Consider the following 18,067-nt stretch of genomic DNA (forward strand, 5'->3'; position numbering starts at 1 on the left):
TGGAAATAGAGGCGACAGAAATGGAGAAGAGTCGGATGGAGAGAGACACTGAAGAGAAACCTGGCAGCTAACCTTGGGGAAGGCTGGCAGGTCTTGGAGTCCAGGGTGATTTACAGGTCTGGGTGGGCCCAGGATCTACTTCCTCAGTCAGGTTTGAAAGACAGGAGAGATAAAAGTATAGATAAGGCATGAGATAAGGCTGGGAGGGAGGCACCTAGGCCTGAGGAGAAGGTCCCCGTGACCATCCGTATTCTGGGCCATTTCTAGGATGAATATCCAGCCTGAGTGTGGGGAGATCCCTATTCCCCTGTGACTCATGACTGGCACTGCCGATTCAAGGGTTTCTTGGGGTCGGGGGTAGGAATAAGGCATGCCCTCGGTACTGGAAAAAGGGAGGAGGACAGGGAGAGGGTAGAGGGAGGGGGAGGGGACAGGGCCACCAGCAGTCAGTGCCTTTACACACTTGCCCTTCCATCTACAACTGCTCAGAGACCCTTTCATCATTCCCAAGGCAAGTCATTTCAAGGGGCTTCCAAGTTTACAAAGCTCTTCACAATTCACAAACCTGCCAATTACTCAGACACTGGAATATGCATGTTCATAGGAGCCCCTCCTTTGGCACAGATCTTCTGAGTCCAGTGTCTCTTAAGAGCCTAAAGGTGTCAGAATCATTAATAAATGCATGTCAACTGACTAACAGACTGACTGGGCATCAGTTCTCATCCAGGGAAGAGGCATCCTCTGCTTTCTCTCTTGGGAGAGTTCATTCAGATGCTCAGAGAGGAATTTTTTGCTAAACTGTCAAGTGCCACGGTGGGTTGTCAAATGTTGGCTCCACAAGCATAGAGCTGGCCCTGGGCTTCTGCTCACTAGGCTCATCTTGTCTGGTGGGAATGTCTGGCCCAGTTCCCAGTCCTTGGGTGGGGAAGATAGCCCATGACAGCTTCAATCCATTCTGGCTTTATGGGCCCCAGGGCAGCTATTTAAGGGGTCTGGGCCACACCTCCAGTTCTTCCGCTCTCTGCACAGGCTGGAACCAAGGCAGGTAGGGCCTGGAAGGTGAAGAGCCCCAGGATTTAACCCTGTGCAAGCCTCCCCACTCCCACATACATCTGATGGGGAGCTGCCTGCTGGAAAGAAGGGGAGGAGGTCTGCCTGGGACAGACATGTCTCTCTGAGTTGCTGGTGCCTGTTTCTCTGCAGACTTAATGACTGTGTCCTACACTCTTCGTGTGGCCAATGCCCGCTTTGGGGGCTTCTCAGCACTCCTGTTCCGCTGGCGGGGGAGCATTTACAAGTTGCTATACAAGGAGCTACTGGTGTTCCTGGGTCTCTATGGGATTCTCAGCCTCACCTATCGGTGGGGTCTTGATGTGGGGAGGGGTGCAGGGGGCAGGTGGGGTTCCACCAAGGATTAAGGGGAGCTGAAGAGAAGGGAACTCTGAGGAGGGGCACTCAGGAGGAGGGGGATTTCAGGGGGATGCTCAGGGAGGTGGTCATATAGGGGAACTCCATGGGGAGGGGAGCTTCAGTGGGAGACAGGGATCTCTAGGGACCTCAGAAGGGATGGGGGTTCTCAGAATTCAAGAGGTTGTCAGGGTCTCAGCTCTTCAGTCGGGAAGGTCCTGGTGCGTCCTACGACCCCTTCCCTTCCCCGCCCCCCCCAGTCTTGCCCCTCTAATGGATTGTCACGCAGGATTCTGCTATCCCCGGAACAGAAGCGCATCTATGCTCAAGTGGCTCGGTACTGCAACCGCTCTGCGGACCTCATCCCTATGTCGTTCGTTCTGGGTAAGGCTCTCCAGCCTAGCTGCCCGTCAGTTCCATCAAGGCCTGCTCCCAACAGAGCACTCCTCCTCCCAGCCCTAATCTCCCGCTAGGACCCTTCTCCTCCTGGTGGCCTTTCTAAACACGGGGCCCCTCCCCGTGGGAACGCCACTTTGACGTTAACCATTACCCAATCCAACCTGAACCACTCCAGGAGGAAGTGAGCCACACCTCCCTGTGTGGTCCACACAGGGAGTCCAGCGTCAGAAAGTCCAGGGTCAGAAAGAAGAGGCTACTTCCCACCCCCATTCCTTATTCTTGAGACATCCTCCTCTGGGGCCTTCGTTCAAGTCCCAGTTCCGCTCCGGGTTCGCTGGTATCCTTGGGCGAGTGCCCGAGATTTCCCATTCCGAGAGAAGGGGTAGGGTAGAGTTGTGCGCCAAGGTCTCTGTCCAAGGTCCTCCCTGCCCATTCTCGGCCCGGCAGGCCCTCTTCCTGCCTTGCGGTGGTCCAGGACGGCGGAGAATGATCAGGCAGGGAACCTTAGTCCCGAGGGGACCTCTGAGCCCTCCCTCACTCCCATGCCTTTCAGCCCCTGGGGCTCTCGAAGCCCCAGCATCCCAGCCTCTGCCTGTCCTCCCCAATCCCGTAGGTTTCTACGTGACTCAGGTGGTGAATCGTTGGTGGGCCCAGTACAGGAGCATCCCGTTGCCAGACCGCCTCATGTGCGTGGTGACAGCCACAGTGCACGGGGACGACGAGCGCGGACGCACTCTGCGCCGGACTTTGCTGCGCTACGCCAACCTGTCTTCAGTGCTGGTGCTGCGCTCGGTCAGCACGCGAGTGCTCCGGCGCTTCCCCACCATAGAACACGTAGTGGAAGCAGGTGCTGAGCCCGGGCCAGGCCCAGGTCTGGGGGTGGGAGGGCCAGACACAAGCCCAGAACCAGGGCAGGCAAGGTCAGGCTTAGGGGTGGGCTGAGCAACCTCTTCTGGGCTGTTCAGAAGCCAGAACTTCGGGTTAAAATCAAGGGCTTCCCTCCGGATTCCTGTGCAGGGGCTCCTAGGTGGTCCCTGGTCAGCCACTCAGGTGGATGGGGTGGGGCAGAGTTCCGAAGTGGAAAGAAGATGGAATTCGGAGTCACAGAACCCAGATGCATTTCCTGGCTCTGGGCCTCAGTTTCCCTCACCTGCAGAATGAGGGCATTGGATGTCCTCTGAAGTCCCTTTCATCTCTAGATTGGGATCCCTCTCCCCCTCCGCTCCCTGCCCTTGGGTCCAATAGGGGAGGAAGTGGATAGGGGCAAGATGGGATGGGAGGTTAGGGCTGAATGTGTCAGGGAAGAAGAGGCAGGAAGGAGACCACCGGATCTCTGTAGGCTTCATGTCCCAGGAGGAGAAGCAGAAATTTGAGAGCCTGCACTCCGACTTCAACAAATACTGGGTTCCTTGTGTCTGGTTCACCAACTTGGCTGCCCAGGCTCGAAGAGAGGGCCGGGTCCGGGATGACATTGCCTTTGGGCTTCTCTTGGAGGTGAGTGCAGCTCAGGTCGATGGGCCCCTTGGCCCCAGCCCCTGCACTCCTCCCCTTGCTGCTGACTCCCCTCCCCACCCCCTTCACTAGCCCTGTACCCACCTAACCCTTCCATAAGACTGCCTTGGGTCTTGCTGCTAAGGTAGAGCCTAGTGGCTGCTGTTCCCCAGGAGTGACCTGAAGCTTTTCTAATCATTCTCCCTGGCCACATGCCCCTAGGAGCCCTAGGACAGACCCACCCAACCCAGAGAACTCTTCCTGCCTTCTTCCCACCCTTGCTTACCTCCCCTCCTTGGCCCTCTGCCTAGGAGCTGAACCAATACAGAGGCAAGTGCAGCCTCCTCTTCCACTATGACTGGATCAGCTTCCCCCTGGTCTACACTCAGGTAACACCACCCCCACGGGGCAATCTGACAAGCACACATGAAGCACCTACAGTGGGCAGAGCCTTAAGCTCGGGAGTCACAGAATCTAGCCAAGACTTGGCCCTTCCCCTCCAGGAGCTCTGGGCCTGGGAGGGGGATAAGACCGTAGCACAGAGAGCTGTGATATACCCTCTTCCAGGCTAACTACAGCAGAGAGGGACAAGCAGAACAGCCTTTGTGGTTTGGGAGAGGCTGAGCCCTTTATCAAGCCAGGTGATCTGGGTGGTCTTCTTGGAGGAAGTGGTATTTGAAGCAGGCTTAGAGGGATGAGCAGGCAAGGCAGCTAAGAAATATGGAAAAATGAATTGGGGAGTACCAGTGCCCAAGTGTGGAAGGAACAAACAGAAGAAAAGTGGAACTGGAAAGGTAGGATGGTACACGGTCAGAGAGCCTTGAGTGCCAGCTAGAATATGTGAGCTTGATTCTTTTACCCAGAGGAGCTTTGAGGCCACACTCGCTACCTTTCCCCTCCTGGTGCCCAGGTCCCTGTCTACCTCCCTGGCTCCCACCTAAGTGTTCACCTTCTGTCCACTGCCCTATCAGCCTCTGAGTCACCCGGCCAGCCATCCTGCAAATCCTGAGACCAGGCTACTCCCCCACGGCCCCACCCTCCCATTCCAGTTCCTCCTGGTCAACCTCAAACTGAGATGGAACAGGGTCAGGAAGGGGAAGCTCTGGGTTGTTCCTTATTCCTTGCATAGGGCAGGTGTTACATCAATGTTTGTCAGAGTGAAGGCTCCAGAGATAAGCCCTGGGAGCAGATCCATGGTGGGTCACTGGGGAGCGAGGGATGGGTGCGATCAGCCCTGAGCTGTATGGGAAGAAAGCACATGTGTTATGTGCTGGGGTGCCATGATCCTTCCCAAAGCTGCCTTCTCCCACGGCTGCTTCCCAGAACTGGGTTTGCAGGAACGGCCTGAGAGCCTTGGAAGAAGCTCCCAGATCTCTAGGGACAGTGATCCATGATGCCATCCCTGGGGCTCCTTCACAGCACAACTTCACTTCTCACCCCCGACCCTTTCATGGAGAGTCAGGAGACTCGGGTGCTGGGCTCGCTTCTGGGGGAGAAGCCTTCCCTGTGCTGCTTGGAAAGAGGCTAGATGCCTTCCAAGCTGCCAGGGATGTCAGAGGGCTCTCCTTTAGCCAATACCTACACAAGGAGCCTCGCATCTAAAACAGCATCCCTGACCTGTGGGCATTCACAGCTGCTTGCTTACCTATAGTTATGGGGAGCTCACTCTGCCCCCCTCAAAGCATTCTATGATACACGGAGGCAGCTTGAATTGTTAGGAAGGAAGCTTTTCTGACCCCTGGCCCACCTCTACCTTTCTATGTCCCCACCCCACTGCCTTTCACCTTGCTGTAGGTTCTGCCTCTTGGGGCCCAGCAGAAGTCTAATCTCTCTGAGCCTGTTTCCTCATAGGGGGGAATGCCAAGCTCTTCCTTTCACGTTGGAAATTAAAAGCCTGCTCAGAAGGCAGAGTTCCCTCAAGCTCTCACCTGCCCGGGGTCACCATTGCAGCAGAGGCCAGAACCAGGCCCAGAAGCCCCATTCCCTGACTCCAAAGCCAGTCTCTCCAGCTTCCTTTCTTCATGTCTCTGCCTTGCCAGGTGGTGACCATTGCTGTCTATTCCTTCTTTGCTTTTTGTATCATTGGACGTCAGTTCCTGGAGGATCCTAAGCCCCCCTTGAAAGGCCAAGAGGGGCCCCTGGGGGATCTGGATCTGTATGTGCCACTCACCACCCTTCTACAATTCTTCTTCTATGCTGGCTGGCTTAAGGTGGGTACCAAAAGGGCTGGGAGGGTAGGCAGTGTGGCTCTGTGCCCAAGGGAGCCCTTTGGCCTCAAGGTTTCCCCTGGGGAAGGGAATCAGTTAGTGAGTGCCAGGGACAAATAACTTCTCCTTTCCCCCTACAGGTGGCTGAACAAATCATCAACCCTTTTGGGGAGGATGATGATGACTTTGAAACCAACCAGCTCATTGATAGAAACCTGCAGGTGGGCCTTGAGAGAGCTCCCCAGGGCAACTGTCCAGGGACTTGGGCAGCACCCTGGGAAACTGCTGTATTCTTTTGCACAAAGCATTGGGGAGCTTACCTTCTGCTGGGGAAAGGGGCAGATACCATAAAGACCTGAATTAGATAAAGTTCAATTCACATTTACTGCTCGCTCCAGTAGGGCCCTGTGCTGGTCTACACTGGGGCGAGGTGCACATGTGTGCTGGACAGTATTGGCAGAGATCAAGACCTCTCAGGCCAGGCGATAAGGGGGCTTGTAGTCAGACTATGGAACCAGGTGTGGTCCCCAAAGAGTTACAGCCCCTCGAGGGAGGTTGCAGTTAGGGCCACAGTAGAATAGTGAGCCCAGCACATTGAGAGTTCCAAGCTGACAGAGGGTGACTCAGGGTTCCTTGTCTAGAAGCTTCCTGGACACCTCTATCTCATAATGGAGGTGCTCCCTCCATCGACCCTAAGAAGCTGGCCAGGCGCAGCTAGGTGGTGTAGTAGAGAGAGCTCTGGCCTTGGAGTCAGGAGGACCTGAATTAAAATCCAGCCTCAGACACTTGACACTAGCTGTGTGACCCTGGGCAAATCACTTAACCCTGACTGCCTCACCAAGAAGCAAAAAAAAAAAAAAGGAAAAAGGAAGAAGAAGTTGGTCAGGCAAGGATTACTCTCCCTATTTGACAGAAGAGGAAACTGAGGATGAAGAGGAGAAAATGCTTGGGCAAGGTCACAGACAGTGAGCATCCAGGGAGGAGGCCTGGATAGGGGTAATACAGCGGGTCTTGTGGTCCCACTCCAAAGACAGGCAGGAGCTGGGAGTGTGTGGGGTGGTGGGGAGGTGAAGCTGTTTATGGGGAGGGTTACCTGAGGACCAGTCTGGAGTGGAGCCTATAGCTGTAGGCCACAGAATGCACCAAGCCTGAGGCTGGCTTTCTAAGGAGAACTGAGGGGCCCACGCATGCGCTGCCCACCCTGGCTGTGTGTGGAGGGCTTCTTTCGGGCCAAGATTCAGAGATTGAAACCAGATTCAGCCAGTCGCAGCTCAAAGGATGTCAGGGACCTCAGTTGGAGGCTTCCTTCTCTCCAGCCCCTAGCCTCTCTGGACTGCCTCATTTTCCCCATTTGTACAAGGTTTGGAGGTGGCCTCGGTTTCTGCTCCCACCTCGAGCCCTGGGTGGGTGGGGACTGGGAAGGATCACCACATATTGGTCCTAAGGTTGTGTCTCTCAGTGTCTAATCCTCATTCCCGCAGGTGTCACTGCTGTCTGTGGATGACATGTATGGGGACTTGCCCCCTATGGGCCGGGACCGCTACTGGGGCGAAGCAGCTGCTCAACCCCCCTACACTGTGGCTTCGGCGGCCGACAGCCTGCGACCCTCTTTCATGGGTTCCACTTTTAACCTGCGGTTAGTGCCCAAGGAGAACGGCGAGGGGTGGGGTGTCCCGGCAGGGCCGAGGAAAGGGGCATAGGCAGGGCCTGGGAAGGTGGAGGTCGGAAGGAGGGGCGCAGACAGCTAGGGGCCCGGGTGTCTGGCTAAGAGGGGCGTGGTCAGTGCTTATAGGGGCATTGGATGGGCGTGGTCGGGCAGGCTGGAGCCAGGTGATGGGCGTGGCCTGCCGCCTGCTCACGTCCAGCCCTCCTTTCCCGCTCCCCCTCCCCTCCACCTGCAGTATGTCGGAGGAGCTGGCGCAGTCAGAGGCGGAGATGGAGAAAGAGGCTGGGGCTCTCTCGAGGTCTTCTAGTCCGGCGTGGGCACGGACGCCGCTGCTCGGCCGCTTCCTGGGAGCCTCCGCCCCGTCTCCGGCCATCAGCCTGCGGGTCCCGCGCACCCCTCTGATGCCGTCCCGCCTCCAGACCGCCCAGGCAGCCACACCGGTCCCGGGACGTATGCGCCTGGGCCGGCTCCTGCCTGTGCCGGCAGCCCGCATAGACGAGGAGGCTCCGGAGGCCCCAAGTCCGGACGCGGGCTCCCAGGAGGAGGAGGAAGAGGAGAAGGTCGCTCCTAGCAGTGAGGCCAGGCCCACCCCTTAGCCCCCTCCCCGTTGTCTTAGTCCACCCCGAGGCCCCAAGTGCGTCAGACCACCCACCCCATTCACGGACTTGTACTGGCTGTGGCCTAAGGACTTCCAGTTAGCCTGGACCCTTCAATAAAGGTTCCCTTATTCCCCCACCAACGCCTTAGGTGTGTATGCGTGTATGTGTGTGTATTTGTGGGGGGGGGGGGACTTGCCCTCGGGCGGCGTGTTGTCCTTTGAAGCCAAGGACCATGAAACCTGCGAGGGAGAAAGTGTGTTCGGGCAGCCCCTTCTGACAGTGTGTATTCCAGGGTCTTGGGGGAACCTGCCCAGGATAGCCTGGACGGGTAGGGGTGGGGGTGGGGATAGTGAGCCCCAGCGAGCCTATTGTGGCAGTCAGAGAAGCAAAGATTCAGTACTGGAAGGACATCATTTCGGAGGCCATCGGGTCCATTCTTATTTTAGAGGAGGAAACCAGCCCAGAAAGGGACTACACATTCTTACGTCTTGAGCTGGAAGGGAGGTCGGGAGTCACGGGGTCCAAGCCCCTTGATCTATACACAAAGGAGCTAAAGAGACTTGCCCAAATCACCAAATATCCAAAAGTGGGATGTGCTCCCCCAAATCCAGTGCTGCTCCCCATGGGGCCACGTTGGTTCAGTATTTTTGGGGTCTAGTCCTGGGACTGCCGGAAGACGGAGGAGTCCCGAGGCTTTGGTAACGCAAGGGCCAAGGAGGACCCTGAAAATGGGACAGATACAGGCCCTGGGAGAATTGGGAAACACGAAGGTGAATAATGTGACCTTAAGGCGCCAGTGAGAGAGACTGAGGCTGGATACGCAGATCTGAGGCTATGGTGCAATAAGCATTTATTTGGCGAAGGGCACGGGCTAGGAATGGACATACAAGCACAAAAGGGGAACTCCCTTCTCCCCTTGAAATCACATGGCCCAGGGGCAGCTAGGTGGCGAAGTGGATAGAACATCGGCCCTGAAGTCAGGAGGACTTGAGTTCAAATCCGGCCTCAGACCAAACACTTGTTACTACCTGGGTGACCCTGGGCAAATCACTTAACCCCAATTGGCACCCCCCCCAAATCACATGGCCCGGAGAGGTCCATAGAAAGATCTCCGTGTGCTCCTAAATCCAACCAGAAGTTCACGTACCAAGAGGGGCTTTTCCATCATTCCTTCCAAGCAGGTGTTCTGTATCGTCCCTATTTTCCAGATGAGGAAAGTGAGGCATTGTATTCAAGGCTACTCTAAGGATGATCCCTCAACAAGCATTTAAGTGCTTACGGTGGTGCTAGGCACGGTGCAAAGCGCTGGGAATACAAACAGAAGTCGAAAGCCAATCCCGCTCTCAACAAGCTTACACTTGGGGGTTATGTTGGGGAACGTGAGACAACTCATATAAGGAAGGGAAGATGATGTGTGGCTTGGGGCTATGGAAGAGTCCTGTGATAGTAATGCTGCCTGGAGAGAGAAGACATCCTGGACCTCTTCCTTAAATTGGAGGTTCTGGGAGGAGCTAACCAATTAGAAAGGGAGTCCCCAGGGAAGGACGGTACTTCCGATGTCTGGTCTGAGCTTCCAGAAGGAAGAAGTTTCTATGGCATAGCGGAGGCGGTCCTGTGTAGGTGAGAGTCAGAATTGCAGCCTGGAGAGGGTAAACACCCACTTGCTAACTGATTGAAGAGATCTCAATGGAGTGAGAGAGGTGAATCAACTCTGTACAGGATAAATAGGAAATAATAGAGGCAAGGCACTGGAATTCAGGGGTTGAGAAAGTAGGTGGGATTTTGGTAGAGACCAAGCAGGGTGGGGAATCTGTGGCTTCCTAGATCCTTGGATGCAGCCTTTTGACTGAGACCGTTTTACAGAACAAATCCTTTTATTAAGAGGACTCATTCAGGGAAGTTTGGATTCAGTCAAAGGGCCGCACTGGAGGCCCTAGAGGGCCACATGTGGCCTCAAGGCCACAGATTCCCCAACCCTGGACCAAGAAAAGTCAATAGGTGTAAGGCTGAGATGGAAGGTCTTGTAGGTGAAACAGGAAGGAGCCAGTATTACTGGATGGAAGAGTACGTGTTCGGGAGTCAGGTCTAAGAAGGCTAGACAGGTAGGAGACTGGGTTATGGAGGACTCTGAATACCAGAGAATTTTGTATCCGACTCTGGAAGTGATAGGGAGCCACTGAGGTTTATTGAATGCGGGTGTGTGTGACATATAACTTTTGCTTTTGGTAGCTGGATTGGAGCAGGGAGAGGTTTGTGGCAGGAAGTCACCAGCAGTTCGGGCATGAAGAGATGAGGCCTGTATGAGGGTAGTTGCAGGGAGAAAAAGGTGTACGTGAGGCCTTACAAAGGTAGAATTCATAGGCCCTGGCGGGACATACAGGGTGAGAGAGTGAGCAGTTGTTCAGGAAGACTCCTAGGCTGGAAGTGGATACAGTGCTGAGCCTGGAGTCAGGACAGGTAGAAGGGAGTTCAAAAGTACAGCCTGAGAGATTTAGTGGCTATTTGACCCTGGGCAAATCACTCATCCTATTTGCCTTAGTTTCCTCAACTGTGAGAGGATTGCTTCTACCTCCCAGGTTTGTTGTAAGGACCAAATAAAGTATTAGTTTAAAAAAAGTGCTTAGCACAGCCTAGCACATTCCCCTTGGTAGTAACAGGGAAGTTTGGAAGGGTTTATGGAGAAAGGATGAGTTTGGTTTTGAACACGTTAAGATGCCTACTGAACACTCAATTTGAGATATTCAGAAGGCAGTTGGAGATTAGAGGCTAGAGGTCAGGAAGAGGTTAGGGCAGGATAAGTAGCTGAGAGAATCATCAGCAGAGATAACTGAGTCCATGCGAGCTACTTTTGAATTGGTATAGAGGAGGGAGAACCCTGTGGGAGACCTATAGTAAGGCTGTGACCTGGATGAGAATCCAGCAAGCGAGACTGAGCAGTGATCTGTTAGGTAGGAGCAGAATGGTGTCCCAAAATCCTAGAGGAAAGAATATTAAGAAGATGGTGATGGACAGCATCGAAGGCTGCAGAGGTCAAGAAGAATGAGGATTGAGACCTTTGAAGTTGGTAATTAGGTGATCACTGGTAACTTCAGAGGGCAATTTTGGTTAGATTAGGGCAGAAGCCAGATTATAACAGGGTTGAGTATGGAGAAAGTGGCAGCATTCATTGCCTATGGCTTCAAGTTCAGTCATAAAAGGCACTGGAGCCTCAGAACAGCTAGCAGACATGGGTTTGAGGATGGGGCAAGCCAAGAACACGCTTCTAAGTACTCTCGAAGGAGCTAGTAGTTGGGAGACTGAAGGTAAGTGAGTGGGGATAACAAAGGGCAACATGGTGGGGATGGGATGGATCAGGCTCACTTGAACAAGCAGAGCTTGACTGGGTAAGGACTAAGGCTACTTCATCACGAGGGTGAGGGGTGAAGGAGAGTGGTAGAAGGAAAAGACATTATCAAGGTAAGTCTCACCAGCATCATAGTGATGGGAGCTGAAAGGCCCCTCCTTGGTCAGACTCCCTCCTAGGAACACCTGCCAAGGAAATGCCAATGCAGACAGCCAACTGTCCCACAAGTTAAAAGTTAAAAACAGCCAATTCCTGCCCACAGGTCAGTTTGGACGCTGCCGCCGCCAAGGCTGGGCAGCCAGGAGGTAGAAAGGGAACAAGAGCAAAGTCAGCAGAGGAGGATTTAGTAAAATGCCTAGTGTGTGCTCAGCACTATCCTAAAAGTATGTTACCTTATTTCAACCTCACACCAGTCCTGGGCAGGTAAATATTAAGGAAAAGGAGGCAGACTGGCTAACTGCCTAAGCCACTCCACTTCCCCCTGGGATGTAGAGGTGTGGCCACACCTGTGGTCAGGGACCCCCCCCCCCACTGCAGAGGCACTGGCTGCCCAAGGAGTAAAGGACCAGCTATCAGCTCTCCCTCCCAAGGAGTCTCCCTTGAACTCCGTCCAGATGTGCCCCCAGTCCAAAAAGGGCAGTCTAAAAAAGCAGGCCTGGCCCTTTGGTAGGGAGGGGAATTCCTCTTGCACTGTGATGAGGCCCAGCTGGCCACAGGGAAGGCCAGTGGGTCACTTAACAATGCGGAGTCCAGGGGCAGTGAAGTGCCACAGTGGATAGAGCACCAGCCCCGCATTCAGAAGGTCCTGAGTTCAAATCCCGCCTCCGACACTAACACTTACTAGCTGTGTGACCCTGGGCAAGTCACTTAACCCTACTGCCTAGCCAAAAAACAAAAACAAAAAAACAAACAACAATGTTGAGTCCAAAGGATGCAGCAGATCAGCAGCATGTAGGTGATGCTGGTTCTGGAGTCTCCAGCCCCACCCCCTTCCCTCCTCCCAGCAATGAGCACAGGACAAAGGGCAAACAATCTGGGGATTTATTCCATTAGAGAACGTCCAAGTTAGGGTTTATTTGCCCTTTCGGGCTTTGATCTTTCTTAGGTAGAACTCAAGCTCTTTGCCTTCCAGCACATAGCCGTCTGCTCGGCCACATTGGCCTGGCCTTGATGCGATGCAGGCTGTGGAAAAGAGGTCAGGCTATCAGATTAGGTCACGTCAGTGTTTTCAAATCTCACTTGTGACATCAGTCTCTTCAGATACACCACTGTCGTCACTCCAACTCAGCAGCAGAACTGGACAGGGTCTCATCATCACGAGGGTCAGGGTCCTGGCTGTGCAACTCCCCCACCCAGCATCTTCCCCCTCCCCCCTTTCCCTCCTCACCAAGTAGCTTGCCCTGCTGGAACTGTTCCTCCAGAAGTGAGCTGATCTTGGCATTCTTCTTTCGTTCCTCATATTTCTTCTGGATCTTCTTTGACCGCTTTTTATTTAAAATTTCTTCCTCCTCAGGAGTCTGGAGCAAACGGAGGAGATGGACTGATTAGCTCGGAAGCTGTCCCTCCCACTGCTGGGGATCCTAAAACCAGAGATGGCCCAAGCTGTGAGGGACCTTCCCTAACCCTGCTTCATTTCCCAGCATGCCCCCTCAAAGCTTCTTTCAGTCCATCTAGAACATGTTGGCCCTCTCCTGGTCTAAAAAGTCCAACGGCCCACCCAAAGCTGTCAGCTACTGAAGGGGTGGGCCAGCACACAAGCCAAGGCGGCCACACCAAGAAGCACCGGGGGACCCCCCTCCCCTCCTCTTACCACAGGCTAGTGGCTCTATGTCCTAAGCTGCCACTGTGCCATGCCCCCTCCCAGACCTTCCTCAGCACACAAAGCTGTCATCTCTGAGACATCAGCAGCAGAACTGGACAAGGTTCTCCTCACTGGAAGGCTGGTTCTCTCCCTCCCCCTGCCCCTTTGTCTGCCCACACACAAGGGACTCATACCAGCTTGGCTCCCTTCTTCCGGCCCAAGGGCAGGGCATAGTGGGACTCGTACCACTGACGGTACGGGGTGCTATCGATGAGCACGATGCAATTCTTCACCAGTGTCTTGGTCCGGACCAGCTCATTGTTGGATGCATTATAGACCACATCAATGATCCTTGTTTTTCGGGTACAGCCTAAGTGAGGAGGAAAAGCCAGCAAGACTCAGAGGCATCAACCTCTCTCAGAAAAGGCAGCCCTCCACTCCCCCTTCCAATCTTTCCAGGTTAAACCCCCCTGCCCTTTTCTTAAGAGATCTGGTAAAGCTGATCCAGCCTTCAGGAGCCCCCTCAGACCACCCTAAGCCGAGGCCATGCCCGTCCCCAAAGGCCAAGTCCCAGCCTTCGCGCTCAGTTCTCCAAGGTTTGCATCCACACCATTGCATTCGGTGTTTGCAGCAGTAACCAAGGTTGTCATCAGGGCGCCCGGCCGCCCCCCAGCCCCCGTCCCCAGCTCACTCACACTCGGAGCCCCAGGAGAAGTTGCCCACGTCCAGCCTCAGCGCCCGGTACTTTTTGTTGCCTCCTCGGACTCGCACGGTGTGGATCCGGCGGGGGCCGATCTGCTCGGGGGAGACACAGACCGAGTCAGGGGGGATTTGGGGTATAAGGAAGGGGTCCCGGGGTCGGGGCGCCCCGGCCACGTGTCAGTGTAACTATGACAAAGCAGCCCCAGCATCGGTGGCCCCCGGGTCCAACACGGCCCGGCTCGGGCCCCTAAGGCTCTGGCGATCATCACTCATGTGGCTGGGGTGGGGGCGGGGCAGGCACGGGGTTCTCAGACCCCGGGGCGGGTTGGGGTGCTGGCTGGAGGTGGAGGAGCAGATTCGGGGTGCTCGGCCCCGGGGCGTGGGAGAGGGGCCTGGGGGGGGGCGGGGAGGGAGGCCCGGGGCCCCTCGGCTCACCTTGGTGTTGGCCGGCGGGCGGCCCAGCTCATACTTGCGCTTCTTGTGGTAGGGCTTACGCTTGCCCCCGGTCTTGCGGCGCTTGTGCCAGTTGTCCCGGGAGATCCCTGCGGGCGGACGCGGAGGCGGTTCCGGTCAGGCCCAGCCCGGGCCCGATTCCGAGCCCCCGCTCCCCGCGCCCTTTCTTCCCTCCCCAGCCTGGCCCTTCCTCCTCCTCCCTGGCATCCCAAGACCCTCGGCCCAGGCCCGGGACCCCCGACCCAAGGATGGCGACGGATGGCGACGGATGGCGATGGATGGCAGCGGACGGGCCCAGCTTCCTCACCCATGGTCGGCGCGAGTTGCAAAGAGAAAGCGCAGAGGCTCACGGGCCGGCTTGTAAAGGGGGGGGCGGGGGTTGAGGACCCTCCTCGTCACTTCCGGGCGCCGCGCGGTGGCGTCACTGGCACTCGTCCGGAAGAGCCAAACCCGGAGCGAGAGGTGTGGTCACGTGGGCCGAAGGAGGCGGCTCCTCCACAGCCGCAGGTCGGTACTGCGCAGGTCTTGGCAAAGCGCCGGCCCTTTGATCCCCCGCCCTCCGCTGCTCTCCCTATTTTACAGACGACATTGGTGGTGATGACTAGTGTTTACATAGCGCCTAGTGGGGCGAAGCGCCCTACAATTATTTAATCCTCACATTAGCCATGAGAGGAAAGCGCTATTACTATGCCCATTTTACAGATGAGGAAACTGAGGTAGAAGGAGGCGAAGTGACTTGCTCAGGATTGGAACCCCCAGGCACGGTGCCTGGAACATAATAGGCGCTTAATAAATGCTATTTGACTTAAGGGTGTCTGCTGCTTCCTAGACCTTGCCAAACTGAGCTCAGAGACCCTGGTCAAAGCACCTGATCCCCATCTGTAGTGTGGGCACAATCATGCTAGGCAATGCTCTGCAAACTGCAAATACTCTGTCCAGGCTTCTGCTCCATGCAGCGTGTTGGGGGTCGCTTTGTTTCTAAATTACCGAAGGACTTAGGGACTAATTTGGAGGTGGGGAAGTGGGCAGAATAAGGATGATCCCCAGGTGGGGGAGTGGGAAGATGGCAGTACCCCCGGGCGGAACTAGGGAAGGCGGGAGAAGGGTCAAGGTTGGGGCAAAGATAAATTCTGTTTTGGACAGCCCCCATTTAAGTGTGTGAAAAGGACTAACTAACCCTTAAAATGCCGGCAAGTTTACTGCTCTGTGCCAAAGGTGGGGTGGAGTGGGCATAGACTGCCCACTGTGACCCTCGACTCCTGGAACAGTCCTCACACCTCTACGATCTTCCTCACATGCACCCCTATGCCCGTGGCTAATGTGGGGAGGAAGGAACCACAATCCCCCTCTTTTTCCAAACCTCCCTATCCGATGAAATGCTTTATTTTTCTATTCTAAGTTGCTGCAGAATGCTACTGATTTCGCCGTGTACTGAGTCGGCCTGAAAAGTTATAAAAACCCATCTGTACCCCACGAATCTGAGTTTGCTTTCGGCTCAAGCAGATTCCTTAGCATGCTGAGAAATTCCTTTCATCGGACCCTCTCTGGTAGGCATGCCTCTCCTAAAAGGTTAAGAGAATTCTTGGACAGTCTGCCCTGCCCACCCACACCAGAGCAGAAACCCTTCCCTCCTGATTCCGCATCCTCGACCACACTACTTCCTGAGATAGTCGGTTGCACTTTGGGAGAGGTCTGATTGGAACATTGCCTCTTCTGTGTCTTCGCCGCTTGCCCTCCTCCCCTTCCCCCTTTCTTTTCTTTTTTTAAAATAATTTATTTTTAGTTTTCAACATTCACTTCCATAAGATTTGGAGTTTTAACCTTTCTCCCCCTCCCCAAGACAGCACACAATCTGATATAGGCTCTACTTATACATTCATATTAAGCATATTTTCCCATTAGTCATGATGTAAAGAAGAATTAGAACCAATGGGAGGAACCACGAGAAAGAAGAAACAAAAAACAAAAGAAAAGGAGAGCAGACAGCGGGCTTCGATCCGCATTCAGACGCCATGGTTCTTTTTCTGGACATGGATAGCGCCGCTCCCCCCTTTCAATTCAGCCTTCATAAACTGGCCAGACTGACCTTCCTGAGGCTTAGACCGGTCAGGCTGGTTCCCTTCTTAGGAGGCTGTTCTGCAGCCAGAGGTGCCCGAGGACAGGGCCAAGAGAGGGAGGCCTCCTGTCTTTGTCCAAGACCGGACCAGCTTTTCTAGAGCATGCTTCCTTTTTTCCCACTTCTACTGCCTGAACAAGGTTTTTCAAGCCCGGTCACCAACTCTGCCCTTGTGTCCTCAAAGCACCATCCCAGTGCTGCGTTTTTGTGAGGCAGACTCCAGCATTAGATTAGGGGTTAAGTCCCACCCTCATTCCAACTTGCCAGAAACAGCCGGCCCAGGGGTCCCCAAAGAATCCCGATTGTCTCCAGGGGGAGGCAGGAGGCTGGCTGGCACATGTCCACCCTTCCTTTGGTGGTGGTCATCCTTCACTTTCAAGAGGACCAAAGACATCCTGGGATGCTGTCGCTGACTTGTGTGTGAATTGGATTTCAGTGAGGCAGAACTGTGCAAAGTCACCAGCCTCACTCTCTCTTCCAAAGTCATGAAGTCCAGTGGCAGGACAGAAGTCAGGATGACCAGTGATGGCCAAGATGCAGTGGGAGATCAAGCTCCAAGCGCTCTACAGGCGCCTGCTTCAGCCACCATTCTTCCAGGGGGAAGACTTCACATGCTTGGGATAGACATCCCCTCCCTAACTCACCACCAAGTGTGAGGTTACCCTCAACCTGGTTTTACCTGGCTGTGGCCACTGTGCACGCTAAGACTTGGAGCCCCAGGTGAGAGCTGAGTGATGGGTGGACACAGAAGGGGGATGAGCAGCCCTCCCACCAGAGTGCCTAGTCCTCCTGAACACTGAGAGCAGTCCTGTGTGGAGGTAGAGCAGGGAGGACCCTATAGGCAGCTCAAGGAAACTCAGGAACTGGCCCAGGGCCACATGGCAATAAGGCTCATGCTGGAAGTATTCTGCCCCTCTGCCGTCCCAACAGTTGCTCCAACACACTCCCCATTCCCTGAGAGCACATTCCTAAAACAACGTGACGGCTCCCCCCATCTCCACGAAGCAGAGGCAAATGATTCCATTCTCTTCCTTTATTGGGAGACGCAATGTTTAAATACAGACAACAGACAACAGACTGGTCCCCTTCACCTCAACGAAACCCAAAAGGGTTGTCAGAGGGACTGAGGAGAAAGGGTTTCAGAATCTTTTTTAAAAAAAATCCCCCCCACCCCCACCCCAAGCAGACACTGGGCAGCCGACAGCAAGGCCCAGAACCGTCCGCACTGGAAGGCAGCCCGAAGCCCTGGAACTGAAGGGAAGGCTGGTCCTTCCTCATCTCCTCCCAGCTCTGGGACAGCTGCTGGCCAGACCTCGATCAGTCACACAGGCCGAATGCTCACTAAGACCGTACGATAGAAAACCCTACACAACAGACATGGAAAAAAGAACGCTGGCCGGGAGCCCCCGGAGCCTGCCCGTCCAGGACCTTGGAGGCTGCCCAGGCCCAGACCCAGCGGGCGGACGTCCCAGCAGTGTGCCCTAGCACCCCAAACAAGGAGGGCATCCAGACACCCCTGAAGGAAGAGCTTAACCATCAAACAGTTTATTGGCATGTTACTGAGGTCGTTTGTGGCTGCTCATCTGCAGGCTGGCCTGTTCTTCCAGCTGCATGGCGAGGCGCAAGGCCTGCAGGACATCTGCAAAAGAAAGGCCTCAGGTCAGCCCGGCCCAGCCACTCCCAGCAGGGAGTGTTGAGGATCCAAGCATCTGCAGCCAGGAGCAGCAGCACTCAAGGCTTCTAGGTGCATGAAAGCCAGCATATACCACCAAGGGCTGCTTCCCCAGGACCGCCTGGGACCCTCCCCGTCCTGGCCACGGGGGCAGAGGAACAAGATGCAGCTGGAGGACAGATGGCCAGACCAAGAAAGCCCCTTGAGCCAG

At 55.0% G+C, this 18,067-nt stretch overlaps 3 protein-coding genes, 1 long non-coding RNA gene and 4 other non-coding genes across 9 annotated transcripts in view; 1 reads left to right on the forward strand and 7 right to left on the reverse strand.

The window, feature by feature from the left end:
* The first annotated feature begins 1,208 nt into the window (after positions 1–1,208).
* On the forward strand, positions 1,209–7,766 carry BEST4 (bestrophin 4). Its single transcript, XM_027837974.1, has 9 exons — positions 1,209–1,360; positions 1,697–1,791; positions 2,420–2,653; positions 3,146–3,300; positions 3,609–3,686; positions 5,337–5,507; positions 5,645–5,725; positions 6,986–7,140; positions 7,406–7,766. The coding sequence occupies exons 1-9, from the start codon at positions 1,209–1,211 to the stop codon at positions 7,764–7,766; spliced, it is 1,482 nt and encodes a 493-aa protein (XP_027693775.1).
* An 828-nt stretch (positions 7,767–8,594) lies between these two features.
* LOC114024868 lies at positions 8,595–11,906 on the reverse strand. Its single transcript, XR_003566960.1, has 2 exons — positions 11,237–11,906; positions 8,595–9,480 (listed from the first exon to the last, which is right to left on the reverse strand). It is a non-coding gene; the product is annotated as an uncharacterized LOC114024868 (long non-coding RNA).
* On the reverse strand, positions 11,725–11,858 carry LOC114024962. Its single transcript, XR_003566984.1, has one exon. It is a non-coding gene; the product is annotated as a small nucleolar RNA SNORA35 (small nucleolar RNA).
* Positions 11,907–12,138: 232 nt separating the features above from the next.
* On the reverse strand, positions 12,139–14,460 carry RPS8 (ribosomal protein S8). Its single transcript, XM_027838078.1, has 6 exons — positions 14,376–14,460; positions 14,051–14,157; positions 13,609–13,708; positions 13,108–13,283; positions 12,500–12,629; positions 12,139–12,294 (listed from the first exon to the last, which is right to left on the reverse strand). The coding sequence occupies exons 1-6, from the start codon at positions 14,377–14,379 to the stop codon at positions 12,185–12,187; spliced, it is 627 nt and encodes a 208-aa protein (XP_027693879.1). The 5' UTR covers positions 14,380–14,460; the 3' UTR covers positions 12,139–12,184.
* Positions 12,364–12,434, reverse strand: LOC114024960. The gene has a single exon (XR_003566982.1). It is a non-coding gene; the product is annotated as a small nucleolar RNA SNORD38 (small nucleolar RNA).
* Positions 12,980–13,050, reverse strand: LOC114024959. The gene has a single exon (XR_003566981.1). It is a non-coding gene; the product is annotated as a small nucleolar RNA SNORD38 (small nucleolar RNA).
* On the reverse strand, positions 13,492–13,570 carry LOC114024958. The gene has a single exon (XR_003566980.1). It is a non-coding gene; the product is annotated as a small nucleolar RNA SNORD55/SNORD39 (small nucleolar RNA).
* Positions 14,461–17,210: 2,750 nt separating the features above from the next.
* KIF2C (kinesin family member 2C) overlaps positions 17,211–18,067 on the reverse strand; it is a 41,291-nt gene continuing 40,434 nt past the window's right edge. For both annotated transcript variants that reach the window (XM_027838065.1, XM_027838064.1), the window contains exon 21: positions 17,211–17,823. In XM_027838065.1, the coding sequence (XP_027693866.1) occupies positions 17,741–17,823 (83 nt within the window). In that variant the 3' untranslated portion in view covers positions 17,211–17,740. The remainder of the gene's footprint in view (positions 17,824–18,067) is intronic.

The sequence above is a fragment of the Vombatus ursinus genome, unplaced genomic scaffold (genome assembly GCF_900497805.2).
Source record: "Vombatus ursinus unplaced genomic scaffold, bare-nosed wombat genome assembly UNPS02014825.1, whole genome shotgun sequence".
Lineage (NCBI taxonomy): Eukaryota > Metazoa > Chordata > Mammalia > Diprotodontia > Vombatidae > Vombatus > Vombatus ursinus.

What these genes read in the sequence shown, in the direction of transcription:
- BEST4 (XM_027837974.1), top strand. Translation starts at nt 1,209, where the DNA reads ATGACTGTGTCCTACACTCTTCGTGTGGCCAATGCCCGCTTTGGGGGC. An exon ending in ATTCTCAGCCTCACCTATCG is followed by an intron (nt 1,361 to 1,696) that starts GTGGGGTCTTGA and finishes ATTGTCACGCAG; the next exon opens with GATTCTGCTATCCCCGGAAC. An exon ending in CCCTATGTCGTTCGTTCTGG is followed by an intron (nt 1,792 to 2,419) that starts GTAAGGCTCTCC and finishes CCAATCCCGTAG; the next exon opens with GTTTCTACGTGACTCAGGTG.
- RPS8 (XM_027838078.1), bottom strand. An exon ending in GCCCGCCGGCCAACACCAAG is followed by an intron (nt 13,709 to 14,050) that starts GTGAGCCGAGGG and finishes TCCCCCGAGCAG; the next exon opens with ATCGGCCCCCGCCGGATCCA. An exon ending in GGAAGAAGGGAGCCAAGCTG is followed by an intron (nt 12,630 to 13,107) that starts GTATGAGTCCCT and finishes CGTTTGCTCCAG; the next exon opens with ACTCCTGAGGAGGAAGAAAT.